The sequence below is a fragment of the Scyliorhinus torazame genome, chromosome 1 (genome assembly GCF_047496885.1).
Source record: "Scyliorhinus torazame isolate Kashiwa2021f chromosome 1, sScyTor2.1, whole genome shotgun sequence".
In the NCBI taxonomy this organism is placed as follows: Eukaryota; Metazoa; Chordata; class Chondrichthyes; order Carcharhiniformes; family Scyliorhinidae; genus Scyliorhinus; species Scyliorhinus torazame.
This window is the reverse complement of record NC_092707.1, coordinates 256,130,824-256,147,208: the sequence shown is the minus strand read 5'-3', so window position 1 is coordinate 256,147,208 and position 16,385 is coordinate 256,130,824. Positions and strand designations below refer to the sequence as shown.

General features: G+C 44.5%; 1 protein-coding gene across 4 annotated transcripts in view; it reads right to left on the bottom strand.

Moving 5' to 3' along the window:
• sash1a (SAM and SH3 domain containing 1a) overlaps positions 1-16,385 on the bottom strand; it is a 233,169-nt gene that overhangs the window by 48,143 nt on the left and 168,641 nt on the right. For 3 of the 4 annotated variants that reach the window (XM_072504812.1, XM_072504828.1, XM_072504824.1), the window contains exons 6-12: positions 16,202-16,291; positions 14,659-14,771; positions 14,124-14,180; positions 13,719-13,820; positions 9,661-9,811; positions 4,671-5,044; positions 745-897 (exon numbers count right to left, since the gene is read on the bottom strand). In XM_072504812.1, the coding sequence (XP_072360913.1) occupies positions 745-897; positions 4,671-5,044; positions 9,661-9,811; positions 13,719-13,820; positions 14,124-14,180; positions 14,659-14,771; positions 16,202-16,291 (1,040 nt within the window). The remainder of the gene's footprint in view (positions 1-744; positions 898-4,670; positions 5,045-9,660; positions 9,812-13,718; positions 13,821-14,123; positions 14,181-14,658; positions 14,772-16,201; positions 16,292-16,385) is intronic. The other variant, XM_072504821.1, reaches the window with a different exon arrangement.

Genomic DNA, 16,385 nt, shown 5'->3' with positions numbered 1-16,385 from the left:
CAAATAAAAAAGCTAATGGGATACTCACTTTTATGTCAAAGGGGATAAGAAGAGAGAGAGACTTGATTAGACTTTGGGTCCTGTGCTTAATTCTGTAAAAGGATGTATTGGCTTTGGAAGGAATGCTGTGTAGATTTACTAACATAATACCTGAACTTGATGGGTTAAGTTATGAAAAGCAATTATACAAACTAAGGTTGTGTTCTCTGGGTATTTAGAAGATCTAATGGTGAATTAATCAAGGTTTTCATGATACTAAGGGGAACTGATAAGATAGAGAGAGAAAATATTTCCACTTGTTGTGCAGTCTGGGAGTGGGCACGTAGCCTAAAAAGTAGACCTAGATCTTTTGAGAGCGAAATTATGAAACAATTCAACACAAAAAGGGTGAGAGAAATTTGGAACAGGGTCCAACAAGGGACAGATGATGTTAAATTAATTCTTAACTTTAAATCTGAGACCCCTAGATTTTTACGAACCTAAGATATTAAGGGATATAAGGCAAAGACAACTATATGGAGTTAGGTCACTTATCAGCCATTAGATGGCAGACCAGGCTAAAAGGTACTGAACAGTCTACTCAGTTTCTGCGTTCCCACAACATGGAAAATACGTCCGCAGACACTTCACGTCGCGATATGAGGAAATGCAGTTGCTGAGCCAAGGAAGGAGATGATTAGGTGGGGTGACCAAAAGATTGGTTTTAAAGAAGGTCTTAAAGGGCGGTGGAGAGGGTTTACTTACCTGGGGGGGAGCAGTAACACTGTACGTCTTTGTAATCTTTCTCCTCACCGTCTCTTTCACTGACTTCACCTTCCTGCTCAGCGATTTCCGTGAATTTGTGGGGGATTTCACTGTGCTCACTTTCTCACTGCTGACCCCTTCTTTACCAACGCACTGGTGGGATAGAATAGAAGACCGTCATTTTATTTATGCAACTCAGTGGACATCTTGCGCCTCTCCCACAAAATCGAGGTAATCTGTTCAGATTAGAATACACATTTCCAGAGAAATGGGTGGAACAGTGGTTTGGGGCCAAATTCTTATTGCCATCCTACAGCCAACAATTTATACAGTCCTTCTGACAATTATATTTTATAATGTATCTTAATTATATTGGGAGTACTGGAATGTAGTAATATTGCTGGCCCAGTAATCCAGACTAAACCAGGATCAATAATCCAGATAATGTGAGTTCAAATCCCACCAAGACAGTTTTGAAATTTGAATTCAGTTTAAAAAGTCTGAAAATTAAGAGCTGGAACAAGTAAAAGTGAACACAAAGCTGTCGAATTGTCATAAAAATCCAACTTGTTTTGGGTGGGTGGTGGGGGTGGTGGTGAAGTGTTTTCAGTGGTCAAATGCAGAGAAATAAAGTGTTCAGGCACAGCAGGGCCTGCAAATAGCAGTACAGAACAAACTGGTATTGACAGAAATCTTTGGATCCTCACTGTCTTCAGGTGATGTCCCGGAGGACTGGAGAATAGCCAATGTTGTTCCTTTGTTTAAGAAGGGTAGCAAGGATAATCCAGGAGACTACAGGCCGGTGAGCCTTACGTCAGTGGTAGGGCAATTACTGGAGAGACTTCTTCGAGACAGGAACAACTCCCATTTGGAAGCAAGTGGATGTGTTAGCGAGAGGCAGCACGGTTTTGTGAAGGGGAGGTTGTGCCTCACTAACTTGATAAGAGTTTTTCGAGGAGGTCACAAAGATGATTGATGCAGGTAGGGCAGTGGATGTTGCCTATATGGACTTCAGTAAGGCCTTTGACAAGGTCCCTCATGGCAGACTGGGACAAAAGGTGAAGTCACACAGGATCAGGAGTGAGCTGGCAAGATGGATACAGAACTGGTAAGGTCATAGAAGGCAGAGAGTAGCAATGGAAGGGTGCCTTTCTAATTGGAGGGCTGTGACTAGTGGTGTTCCACAGGGATCAGTGCTGGGACCTTTGCTGTTTGTAGTATATATAAATGATTTGGAGGAAAGTGTAACTGGTCTGATTAGTAAGTTTGTGGACGACACAAAGGTTGGTGGAATTGCAGATAGCGATGAGGACTGTCAGAGGATACAGCAGGATTTAGATTGTTTGGAGACTTGGGTGGCGGGATGGCAGATGGAGTTTAATCCGGACAAATGTGAGGTAATGCATTTTGGAAGGCTTAATACAGGTAGGGAATATACAGTGAATGGTTGAACCCTCAAGGGTATTGACAATCAGAGAGATCTTGGTGTACAGGCCCACAGGTCACTGAAAGGGGCAACACAGATGGAGATGGTAGTCAAGAAGGCACACGGCATGCTTGCCTTCATTGGCCAGGGTATTGAGTATAAAAATTGGCAAGTCATGTTGCAGCTGTATAGAATCTTAGTTAGGCCACACTTGGAGTATAGTGTTCAATTCTGGTCGCCACACTACCAGAAGGATGTGGAGGCTTTAGAGAGGGTGCAGAAGAGATTTACCAGAATGTTGCCTGGTATGGAGGGCATTAGCTATGAGGAGCGGTTGAATAAACTCGGTTTGTTCTCACTGGAACGACAGAGGTTGAGGGGCGACCTGATAGAGGTCTACAAAATTATGAGGGGCATAGACAGGGTGGATAGTCAGAAACTTTTACCCAGGGGAGAGGGGTCAATTACTAGGGGGCATAGGTTTAAGGTGCGAGGGGCAAGGTTTAGAGGAGATGTACGAGGCAAGTTTTAAAAAAAACACACAGGGTAGTGGGTGCCTGGAACTCACTGCTGGAGGTGGTGGTGGAAGCAGGGACGATAGTGACATTTAAGGGGCGCCTTGACAAATACATGAATAGGATGGGAATAGAGGGATACGGACCCAGGAAGTGTAGAAGATTTTAGTCTAGACGGGCAGCATGGTCAGCGCAGGCTTGGAGGGCCGAAGGGCCTGTTCCTGGGCTGTACTTTTCTTTGTTTACAGAAACCACCTCTTGGCAATTTCACTTTCACCTGGCGGATCTTGCTGTGTCCAAATTGGCAACCTTCAGCTAAACGAGGCCCTTCAAGATAAATTCACAGCTGTGTATAAAATAATGCAGCCAGTTCTCTGCAATGGGGGGCAATGAGTGTAACCTCAATGTATAGTTATGTACATAAAGAAAAGCACCTCTAGGTATCAGCCATTACAGGCTAAAAAGCAGACAGGAGGCACCTCACTGTCGGATCATGAAGGGGTTATAAATTCCTCTTTAAAAATCAACACTGTAAATTACCAAGACAAATCCATCCCCTTGAAACTACCAAGAGATCATTCCCCCAGTAACCTCCCCACCCCAATGTTTGCACCACAGATATTAATTAAGCTTTTAAGTGGAGTCTCAGGGCACAATTGCAGAGGAAATTAGGGGCTCACTTATCTGCATTTAATTTCATTTGCTCTGTCTACTTATGCATATTGTTGAATACCTGGGGCGGGATTCTCCGACCCCCCGCCGGGCCGGAGAATCGCCGGGGGCTGGCCTGAATCCCGCCCCCGCCGGTTGCCGAATTCTCCGGCACCCGGATGGGCCGAAGTCCCGCTGCTAGAATGCCTGTCCCGCCGGCGTGTATTAAACCACCTCTCTTACCGGCAGGACAAGGCGGCGCGGGCGGGCTCCGGGGTCCTGGGGCGATCTGGCCCCGGGGGGTGCCCCCACGTGGCCTGGCCCGCGATCGGGGCCCACCGATCCGCGGGCGGGCCTGTGCCGTGGGGGCACTCTTTTCCTTCCGCCTTCGCCATGGTCTCCACCATGGCGAGGCGGAAGAGACTCCCTCCACAGCGCATGCCCGGGGATGCCGTGAGCGGCCGCTAACTCTCCCGCGCATGCGCCACCCGGCAATGTAATTTCCGCGCCAGCTGGCGGGGCACCACAAGCCTTTCCCGCCAGCTGGCGGGGCGGAAATCAGTCCGGCGCGGCCTAGCCCCTCAAGGTTAGGGCTCGGCCCCCCAAGATGCGGAGGATTCCGCACCTTTTGGGTGGCGCGATGCTGGACTGATTTGCGCCGTTTTTGGCGGCGGACATTGCGCCGATACCAGAGAATTTCGCCTCCGGTATCTGAATCACCTCGCGGGTTTTACTTAACCTTGCACTGAGTTACTTCAAATTTAAAAAAAAAATTTGGAGTACCCAATTATTTTTTTTTCCAATTAAGGGGCAATTTAGCGTGGCCAATCCACCTACCCAGCACATCTTTGGGTTGTGGGGGTGAAACCCACGCAGACATGGGGAGAATGTGCAAACTCCACACGGACAGTGACCCAGGACCAGGACTCGAACCCGGGTCCTCAGCGCCGTAGTCCCAGTGCTAACCACTGCACCACCGTGCTGCCCTGAGTTACTTCAAATTTACAGCATTGAACCAGCCCAACTGGTTGATGTTTATGCTCTAGACAAATCTTATCAACATACCTTTCTATTCCTTTCTCCCTTGTATGCTTGACTAGCTTCTCCTCGAATTAATCTATGCTATTCATCTCAGCTGCTACACGTGGTACAGGTTTGCTGAGCATTTCCAACATTTTCTACTTTTCAGGCATCTGCGGTACTTTCACTTTGTAGCTCTCTTAAAGAGCGATCACAAATATAATACGTTGAATGGCTTCTTTCTATGCTGGGTGAGTGCATGATTTTATGACTAACCAATGATTTCCCTCAATTGCCAAAGAATGACCACTTACTCCATGATTCTGAGCAGCGAGGCCCTTGTCCACCTCACTGCCGGTCAGGGAGCGGGATGCCTTGTGTGACTTGTCTTCACCACATTCCGAGTCAGAGGACGTTTTTCCAGATTTTTTTGGAGCCCGTGCAACACTGTGCTTGACAGTCGTGTGAAAAGGTTTGACTGACTTCCTCCCCATCTGCCCTTCCAAACTGCTGGAAGACGGAGATTTGCAAACGGCCATCATAGGCGTGGGATCTTCCTCGGGCCGCTTATGCAATGTTTTGTTCAAGTACGGCTGTTTTTTGAGAGCCCTCGACCCCGAGTAATTCACTGCTCTTTCATCATGTAGAGAGTCCAACAGTTTGTTGCGTGCCCCATCGCAAGTGTTTTCTGAGGTGGAAGGGAAGGAGAAAATTAAACTGATCACTTGCTCTGAACCAACTCTTCCAATATTTTGCAGTCTTATCCAGGGACATGCAAGTTCATAGAATCATAGAATCCCTACAGTGCAGAAAGAGGCCATTCGGCCCATCAAATCTGCACCAACTCTCTGAAAGAGCATCTCACCAGGCCCCCCCAACCCATCCGACTGCCGGAACTCCACCCAACCGTTGGACACTAATGGGCAATTTAGCATGGCCTATCTACCTAACCTAAGTTGAGTCAGAGGTTTTATGAAACAGCTTCATGAAGTCAGCGCGCTGATGGATAATAAACATTCACACTTTGACCTTAATACTAACAAACCTGCTAATAATTCGGAGACAACAGTTGAGGCAATTCCAAGTTATCTCATTTAACAAATTTATTTTTGCATAGCACTCTGGTAGCTGTCCGAACATGTCGGGGTGGGAACCTCTGTCACTGGAATGCTGTGCAATGGGTTTTTGCACTTTCAAGATCATTGTACTTGCGAGATAGTGAACATGACTCACTTAAGTTCTGATGAAAAATTATCAACCCAAAATATTAATTCTGTTCTCTCTCCACAGATGCTGCCACACCTGAGGATTTGCAGCATTTTATTGTTTTTATTATGACTCACTCAAGTCCGTGGCTCCTCTAGATTTTCCCTCCAGTGACACATTTATGAATCAACCTCCAGGAGTAAGATAGCTTTCTGAAATGTCACATTGAGCAGAGGCCTGTAATCCTCTGGCATATGAGAAAGCTACTTATTCAGGAAGTGAGGGCTGCTTTATTTGACACTGCAAAGTGCCCTCCATAAAGTAGAGCAAAATAATTGATACGGATAGTAAGAACCATATTGGACCATCTGTTTGTTTAAATTGATGCAAGAGGACTGATATTTTAATGTAAAAAAGCAATGTTGTCATAGCTCCAGATGACCATAGGCTGCTTTCCGCTTTGAGGGGGAGAGCTGACTGATGGTGATTTAACCTGAGGATTACCACACCTCAGGCAAGGGGCAAGGTTGAGAAGGCGGGGCCTTCATGAATAACCTTAGCCAGTACAGGTATTGAATCCACACTGCTGGCTTTGTTCTGCATCATGAACCAGCTGTCTAGCCAACTGAGCTAAATTTTAAAGTACACATTATCCACTCTAACAGCTGGTGATGAAAATGCTTTAAAATAGCAAAAAATTAGCTGCCAATTTAACACGCACAAGATAATAATAATGAGACAATGGTGGAAAGGGAAAATGTTATGGACAACAATAAAGAATCCAGTGCAGATACGAAAGGTTGGCAACAATAGAAATTTTCCAAATTTAGGCTACTCAATGAGATTCCTACACCAATTAGGTGATCAAGAGTGTGTGTCACAAATGTTCCCTTCCAACTGTTAACACGGACACATTCAAAATGTCAACAACCCTACAACTCTTGTTCCAGCTAACAAACAGCCCCATACTGTCAGCAGAGCAAACATTCTGAAGTATTCTCTGTGCTCACACCTCTGAGGCAGAGGATTGTGGGTTCAAGTTACATGCCTGACACTTGAGCATCTGATTTAGGCCGACATCTCAGGGCAGTCTGCAGGACATGCTGTGCTGTTAGAGGTGCCATCTTTGGCCAAGACATTAAAATGAGGACCTATAATCCCTCTCAGCTGGACAGAAGAGATCCCACAGCACAACTTCGAAGAAGAGCAAAGGAGTCCTCTCTGGTGTTTTGGCCAATCTTTCAGCCAGCATCACGAGAACAGAGTATTTGGTCGCTTATCTCATTACTGTTTATCATAACCTTGTTGAGCGCAAACTATTTCTGTGATTCTTACTTTACGCAATTCTAAAATACTTCACTGGCTGTGACACACTTTGGGATATCTTGAGGTCATGAAAGGCGTCAGGTATATGCAAATCTCTTTCTTTAAAAAATTAAAACTGGAGCTGTTTTAATACCAACACCTGTATAGGCTCAAAGAAAGCTTCTAACTCAACCACATTGTATGATGCATGTCCAATTGCTCACACAAATGTGGAGAATTGGGAAATTACTGTATGTGCTCAAAGCAATTCCAACCTCTAAAGGGTAATAGAACTGATTCAAAGCAGGAAACTACATTCAAAATGAACATGAGTTTTTTTTTAAATTTAGATTACCCAATTATTTTTTTGCCAATTAAGGGGCAATTTAGTGTAGCCAATCCACCTAGCCTGCACATCTTTTCGGTTGTGGGGGTGAGACTCATGCAAACACAGGGAGAATGTGCAAACCCCACACCGCAGTGACCTGGAGCCGGGATCGAACCTGGGACCTCAGCGTCATGAGGCAGCAGAGCTAACCAGTGTGCCACCTTGCCATCCAAAAGTAAACATGAGTTGATGAGTCAGCACTGTCCAAACTGTTGCTCCTTTGAACTTGCTCCGTCTATGAACATACAAGTAACGAATTACCCTTATATCTCTGGTCGCAGTAACAAATTACAGCTTTCAGAGAGGACTAACTCAAATGGGAGGTGATGCAGTAACTTCAAGCATCTCAAGTGACTTTTACGAGGCTATTATTGAAATCTTGGAAGCGCAAGACAATTGAGGGGGAAGCAGTTTTCAGATCAACTCAAGCTCAGGGTTCATTCCTATATTTTTACTCTCCCACAGGCCATATTCGAAAAGTGATATGTACAGTGGCAGAATGGTTAGCACTGTTGCCTCACAGCGCCAGGGCCCTGACTTCAATTCCAGTCTTGGGTTACTGTGCGGAGTTTGTACGTTCTCCCTGTATCTGCGTGGGTTTCCGCTGGGTGCTCGGGTTTCCCCCCACAGTCCAAAGATGTGCAGGTTAGGTCGGATTATAGGGATAGGGCGGGGAAGGTGACATAGGTAGGGTGCTCTCTCAGACTCTATGGGCTGAATGGCCTCCTTCTGTATTGCAGGGATTCTATGGAAATATACAATTTTTGCTCTTATTGGCGGAATGGCGGAAGTGAAAATATAATTGTACTAAAGAACAGCCAGGATAACACTTAGAGATAATTAGATAAAAGGGATTTAGTCTGAAAAAAAGGTGAGCAGGATTATAGGTGGATCAGTCAGTGGGCCCAGGTAAAATCAGAGTTGGTAGAAACATAGGTCACAATCTTTCAATCCCACATTATGCCTTAGGACTGGAAAGTTGGCTAATGTACCACTTGTACTTAAAGGATAAAATCGACCAATGATAGACCAGCTAATCCAGTGGCAGTTGAGGGCAACTCATAGAATCTATATTTGGAGATTAAATTAGTGAGAATGTAGTAGTGCACTGATTAATCAAAAGATTAATGTCTTTGGATTATTTAAGGCAATTTGCATTTGCCAAGTTTAATAAAGTTTTTCTTTTTAAGAAGTGGCCGATTGAATTGTCAAAGGAATTTAGTGAGAGGTAATGTACTTCGATTTACAAAGGTTCCTGACGAAGTGTTGCAAAAGAGGCACGTTTGGCTAAAAGGAAATATGAGCAACATGACAGAAGGTTGGCTGATGGCCACAAAACAAAGCTAGGGGTAAAAAGGTTCAGATGAAAGCTCAATGACCATAAACACTAATTGCTTCTCTCCACAGATATATTGCCTACATGCGAACATACGAATTAGGAGCAGGAGAAGGGCACTTAGCCCCTCAGGCCTGCTGTGCCATTCAATAAGATCATGGCTGAATGTAACTTCGACCCCATATTCCTGTCGACTCCCGATAACCTTCCACCCCTTTATAATCAAGGGGCTATCTAGCTCTGCCTTAATTATATTCAAAGATTCTGCTTCCACTGCCTCTTGAGGAAGAGAGTTCCAGAGACTCACCAGCCTCAGAGAACACATTTTTCCTGGCTCTGCCTCTTTTTTATTTTGAAACAGTGACCACTAGTTCTAGATTCCTCCAGAAGAGGAAACATTCTCGCCACATCCTCCCAGTCAATGCCCCTCAGGATCTTAAAGATTTCGACCAAGTCACCTCTTACTCTTCAAAACTCTAGTAGATACAAACCCACCTCTCCAATCACTTTGCAAAACAACCCGTCTATTCCTGGTATTAGCCTATTGAACCTCCTCCGAACTGCATCTGGTGCATTTATGTCTTTCCTTAAATAAGGACAATACAGTACACAATTCTCCAGATGTGGTCTCATCAATGCTCTGTATAACTGAGGCATAACCTCGCTACTTTTGTAATCAATTCCCCTCCGAATTTTCTGCTTTTTCATAGAATTTACAGTGCAGAGGGAGGCCATTCGGCCCATCGAGTCTGCACTGGATCTTGGAAAGAGCACACGACTTAAGCCCACACTTCCACCCTGTTAGCCCACCTAACCATTTTGGACATTAAGGGCAATTTAGAATGGCCAATCCACACTAACTTGCACATCTTTGGACTTATTTCAGATTTCCAGAATCCACTGTATTTCGCTTTTGCATTGGTAAAAGGGTATTGCTTGGACTGGAGAAGGCCTACAAAGCATGCACCCTCTGGGTGAGTGCTTGATCCATTTCTGATCTCAGTTGATTCTTAATTAGACTAATTATTCACACTGTATCAAGACTGCAGTGGAATGTACTCCAGCTTACCTGCAGTAGATGTCTTCATGTCATCCACTTTAATCAGTTTCTTTTTTGATCTGCGTTTTGAAGAAACCAATTTGTGGAGTCTTTTAAACTTCACCTCTTGGACATCATCATTCTTCAGCTCCTGAATATCGTCATCCAGCTGCTCCCATATCTGAACAGGTGAGAAGTGGAATTTACATTAAATACAGTGGACTTGATGAGCTTTACCTGACCCACAGAATGTCAGGGACACTCTGTTTATAACCTCATTGCAGCCTCGGTCCAAACATGGGCAAAAGAACTGAACTCCAGAGGTGAAAGTGATTGCCCTTGACATCAAGGCAGCATTTGACCAAAACTGAAGTTAGTGGGAATCAGGAGGAAAACTCTCCATTGGTTGGAATCATACCTAGCACAAAGAAATATGGTTGTGGTTGTTGAAGGTCATTCACTTCAGTTCCAGGACATCACTGCAGGAGTTCCTCAGGGTACTATCCTAGGACCAACCAGCGTCAGCTGCTTCCTCAATGACTTTTCCTTCATTGTAAGGTCGGAGAGCTGGGGTGGGGATGGAACTAGGGGAGAGAAGTGGGAAGAAAGAGGGGGGGGGGGGGGGGGGGGTAGGACAGGGAATCTCGCTCTCGTCTCTGATGAACTCCAGCACTCGAGATCAAAGTCCACTCCAGGGACTTGAGCGGAAAATACAGTCTCAGTGCCCAATACTGGGGTGTTTTTACTGTGTGTTTGAGTCTCCTTTATTATTCAGCACACAAGAAGCATAAGAGAAAAATCAATACTAAATCTATGATTGGAAAATGTGCAAAAGCAGGTAAGAGATGTAAGCATAGGGGAGAATCTAGATAGTAGCAATCACAGCAAAATTAAGTCCAACATAATGATTGAGAGAAACACAGGACAAAGATTGGAAGAAACAAATTAGCATATAGCTCATTTCTGGGGACAGCGACTGGGTTTGGGAAAGGTAAACTGAAATAATTTTGACGAAGATTTGGTACAACAGTATCAAATAATAATGATCAATAAAGTTCAGGAGACATATTTTGCACTACAAAATCAACTAGCCATAATGGAACACCATGGATGCACAAGGGCAAAATTCCAACTCAAGAAAATGGGTGTACAATAAGTACACTGTGAATAAAAGAGAGAATGACAGAAGGGAATACAAAGAGGTTAGGAAACAAGAAAGCAAAGTGGTGCTATGAAATGAAATTGCCAAGGAATATAAAATGAAATAAAGTATTCTGAAGACATAAATAAAAAGCGCATTTCAGCAGATGTTCAAAAAGGTGCTGACCCACACCTTCTCAAAGGCAATCAGTGATGGGCTGGAAATACTGGCCTTGTCAGTGATGCCTAGATGCCTGAATCTATAAAATAAACTATGGGATTCACAAGTCAACGCACAGGTAATGGCAGCAGAATGGCAACATTTATTTTTATTCTCCTTTTTCACATTTTCTCTCTAATTTCCACCCACCAACAATAAACAATAAGCAGTAACGAATATAATGTCAATCCCCATATCAACAACAACAATCTCATCCTCCCACCAACCCCCAAACAACTGCCCGCATGTTAACAAAAACAAACAACAAAAATGAATCAGGAATCACCCATAGTCCCATTAACGCATAGTCCCCAGAAGGGAGGAACCCGGCCTAAGTCCCCACACCGGCGGGAAAACCGGGGCCAATGACCCCCCCCCCCCCCCCCCCCCCCCCCAAGGTGAAAAATTCTCACCTTTCCAAGGGGCTAGGTTGACGCCAGATGGGTTGGCGCCGCTCCAGCGAGTTCGCGCATGCGCGGACCGGCCGGCGTGATTTCGCACATGCGCGGACCGGCCGGCGTATTCTCGTGCATGCGCGGGGGGTTCTCTTCTCTGCGTCGGTCCCCAGGTAATATGGCAGAGCCCTACAGGGGCTAGGCGCGGAAGGAAGAAGTGCCCCCACGGATCAAGCCCGCCTGCAAATCGGTGGGCCCTGATCGCAGGCCAGGCCACCGTGGGGGCCCCCCATGGGGTCGGATCCCCCCGTGCCCCCCACACCCCCCAAAGGACCGCCCCCGTTGACTTACCTGCCAGGTCCCGCCATGCATGAGGTGAGTGATTCACGCCGGCGGGGCTGGGTAAAACTGAGCGGCCACTCAACCCATCGGGGCCCAGAGAATCGCCGGGGGGGGGCTGCTGTGAACGGCCCCCGACCGCCGTGGCGGTGATACTACCCCCGCCTGAAAAACGACACCGCAGAATACGGCAGCCGGATTCGGGGCAGGATTCGGGCCTCCCACCGGGGATTCTCCGACCCGGCGGGGGGTCGGAGAATCCCGCCCATACAGTCCTCCTCCCCGCAACTCTCCCACCGCTCCCCCCCCACGAATGTTCGATATTATCCAATTCTTGAAAGTGCATAATGAATAATGCCCATGAATTTTTGAACCCCTCCATTTTTCCCCTCAGTTCAAACTTAATCTTCTTGCAGAATGGCAAAATTATCGACTGTTATTTTGCCTTTGTTTTTACCAGGGAGACTAACAAGCAGGTCATGACATTAGAAAAAGAGATAAAATAAAAGTTGCAATGGCATTTAAGATAGAAAGGCAGGAGATAATTGCTAAACTAATGAAGCCTAGAGAAGATAATACCACTGGTTTAGATAGATTGCAATAGACAAATTAAAAGCAGCTAAAGAAGATATATCAGAGGAACAAACACAAACACACACACAATATATATACATTAATTAGAAAAGGGAATAGTGCCAGAAGACTGGTAAGGCAGCACGTGTGATTCTTTTACTTAAAACGGTAATAGAACAAGTCTAGAGACTCAGACTATTCAGCCCAACACTGGTGGTGGCAAATATAACAGAATCCTCAAAGATATAACCCAAAAACATTTGGAATCGAATGCATAACTAAGAGTAATCAGCACAGATTTCAAAAAGGAATAATATGCTGAGCCAATCTTACTGAGTTCCTTGAAGAAATGTCAGAAAGAGTGGGCAGGAGTAATGCAGTCAATATAACAAAGTTGGATTTTCAAAAGGCCTTTAAAAGTATCGCATGGTAGACTCATGGTGAAGGTCAGAACATGGCGATTGGCAGAATGGATACCAAGTTGGCCACAGAATGGTAAACAGGGATTAAGAATCGCTATTTAGAATGACGAAAAGTGGGATGTGGCTTTCTACAGGAATTGGTGCTGTGATCACTATTGTCACAATTTTTGTTAATAATCTGGACGTAGGAATTGGAAGTTCAATTTTGAAACTTGTAGATGATATCAGTTTATGAGGCGTAGTTAATACAAAGAAAAATGGGACAAAATGCAGGAAGGCATTGATAAATTTGCAGAATGGGCATGTACTTAGGAAATTAATTTTAATACAGATAACTGAGGTGGTACACTTTGGCAGAAAGAATAACAAGGCTACATGCTTATGGGATGAGTCACACTGGAGTGGAGAAACAAAGCAATCCAGGGGTACACAAACCACTAAAAACAGCAGTACGGGTTCAGAAGGCCACAAAGAAAGAAAATCAAGTGCAGGAGTTCCATTTCCAGACAGATATAACAGATGTCGAGATACCGTTTCCACATGTGGGGTTGTCTAAAAGTAGAGGACATCAATGTAAGAAAACCACTACTACACCTAATAGGGAATTCGGGAGAATCCTTTGAATCCAGTGACTGGTAAGAAGAATTTGTTGAAGAAAATATCATAGATGTATTTCATGAGGAGCTAGCTAATCACATGAAGGGGTAAAGGAACAGAACGGTGCAGAAGGGCTGTGAGGAACACGAATGCCAAATGGACTAGTTGTGACGGATGGGTTGTTTCTGAGCTATGGACCTCACTGTGCATAAATAGTCTGCCATCTTTCCTATAATACTACAGTGATTAAAAACAGGTCATGAAAGGCACTACATGAAGGCAAGTCTTTGTCCCTTTTCTCCTTCACCAGCGGGCACGGCTTTGGGGTAGCAGTTGGGGTCAAGGCCATCTAAATGTTTTCGGCTTCCGAGAGTTTGCCAGAATTAAGCAGACTTTACTCACGCCACCGTCGGAGGACTCATCCCATGGCTCATGGGCTCCACCTGCCGGTTGAGTTGAATCCATGCTCAGCGACAGCCTGCTATGACATTCATATTCTTTGAGCTGAAAAATAAATCATAATCAACTCTTATGTAGGAAATAAAACCAAGGAAAATAATAAACATATAGGGCAGACAGTCTGACATTCCCCCCAGAGTGATTAGAATTACCCTTGGCTCAGTGGTATCACTCCTGCTTCTCAGTCAGAAGGTTGTGGCTTTAAGTCCCATGCGAGAGACTGGAGCACATAATCTACATTGAATCACTAAGGATGCCTGCGCAGCCAGCCAGAGGGGCTGTTTGTGAGACCTTGCTTTGTGTAAATTTGCTACTGTCTTTCCTATAATACAAGAATGAGACACTTACCATGCACTTCTTTGACGGTAAAGCACTTTGAGACATTCTGAGAGTTTGAAAGGCGCCCTATAAATGCAATTTTTCTTATTAGTAGATATTTAAATGACATCCATAACAGCAGCAGAGAACAACAGCATTCGGCCTGCAAGGTTAGAATTTGCCACGCCTCAGAAAAATTGCCTCATGGGTGCATCAGAGTTTGTTCTGGTGGATGGGAATAATAGTTGGTGGTAAGATACAAGTATTTGGATCTGGAATTACCTGCGGAAATGCAGACCAGAATTTCTGCCCAAAATCAGCCCATAGCTATTCATTTACATCCAACTCTTTTTGCTGATTCCATTAACGCATGGCGAAACTTAAAAATAGGTGCATTGGGATGGAACTCAAAGAGACAAATCAAGCCCGAGGAAAGCCTCTGAACTAGGCTTGAACCCACAACCTTCTGACTCAGTAGCTGTGACAATAAAACGGCCAAGTAAACTGAACCAAATACAAATAGCAGTTACCTTAATTACAAAGTACAAAGAGGTCTCCTAGTTACCTTAGCAAGTGCCTCCTCTATTGTGATCATCTTATCTTTGACCATCATCATCAGTTCAATGCGGTCCTCATCACTCATGGTAATCTCACTGGCCACAAATCCAACATCTTCTCCTTCAAAAATCAACAAGGAAAATTGGGTTGGGGTAAAAGAATTTCATCTGTTATTAAAAAGTCTTTGAAGGTGAAGTTTTAAATCATGACCCGCCCAGCAAAGCTCAGCAGAATCTCAAATTTTGAGGAGATAAAACTAAAAGAGGTTTTAATTCCTGGAACTGAAAAATCGGGTAAACCATCACGAAATCTCACAGGTGGTCATTCGGCCATTGTGCCTTTGCCAGAAAGTAAAGATGTAAAAATGATTTTGAAGTGGTGGTGGGCCTTCTTCATAAACTGCTGCAGTCAGTGTGGTGGTAATAACTGTGATGTAACGACACTGTACAGCAATACCTTTTAATCAGTTGGAAATCAACAGAGAGACTGGGCTAGATCTAACTCTGTGGTGCGTATCGCATAGGATTTATTATGTATAAATATTGGGGCTGGCACGATGGCGCAGTGGTTAGCACTGCTGCATCACCCGCCGAGGACTCGGGTTCGATCCCGGCTCATTGTCCGTGTGGTGTTCACACATTCTCCCAGTGTCTGCGTGGGTCTCACCCCCACAACCCAAAGATGTAGGTGGATTGGCCAAGCTAAACTGCCTCTTAATTGGAAAAACATTTTTTTAAATTAAAATATATAATCTTTGGGGTGGATTAGAGCAGGACAGGGATGTTTCTAGTCCTGTTTTCAAGGAAAATCGTAATGTCTGTCAGTGTCATAACCAAAAGCCTTGTATTGAGACCTGTTGATTTACTTGCTTAATATTAAATAAATCTGTCCAATGTTTTTTAACTGATCCTCAGTCTGGTAGAGGATATCTTTATTTGTCCACTGAAGGTCATATGTCCTGCATCTGCTATGTTCCAGTTAATCAAGACTATGAAGAGCGGAGATTGTGGTCTTGATTCAACTCCTTGTGTCACACTCTATTTACCTGGATATTGAGCACCTAAAGGCATACTTTGTAGAGTCGAGAGACCCAATGAGAGAATTGGGGAGTAATACTAAACCCTCGACTATACCTACCATAAAATGTGTTTGATGCAATTGTGTTTGATACAGGTAGATCACTGCAATAGCTTAGGTAGGATTGGCAGTTCTTATTAAACCTGGGCATTTCATCACATGATCTCCCACCCCCAATTGCCCCCTACCCAGTTGAACAGTCTCTCCCCTCCGCCCCCCACCATCTCTAACCCAAGAACCATTCAAAGCAAATTAAAAGCTGCATCATTTTTTTTTCAATAGCTCCTGTGATCTGTCTCCTGGGAGAAGCTTGAATCAGTATCCAGGAGATTAATCCTCATTTCCTTCAAATCCCAGGACAATCCTTGAGGGTTGGCACCCGAACAACTGGTCTTTAAGCTAAAGTTCCTACCCCATTGCACATTTGGCACAAGTACAGAAAGATATGAAAGGCTGCCCCGCAATAGCTTTACCTTTACACAGTTCTCGCACTGCGCTCCCTTTCGGCGATTTCCGAAATCCTTGCCAAAACGATTTATTTTTCTTTTTCCAGTCACTACTTCCTGTAATAAGAGCACAAAATAGTCAAACGGTGTTGAGCCCTTTCCTATTTTTTCATGAGCTAATCTTAACATTCAAGTTCACACTCAGAAACTT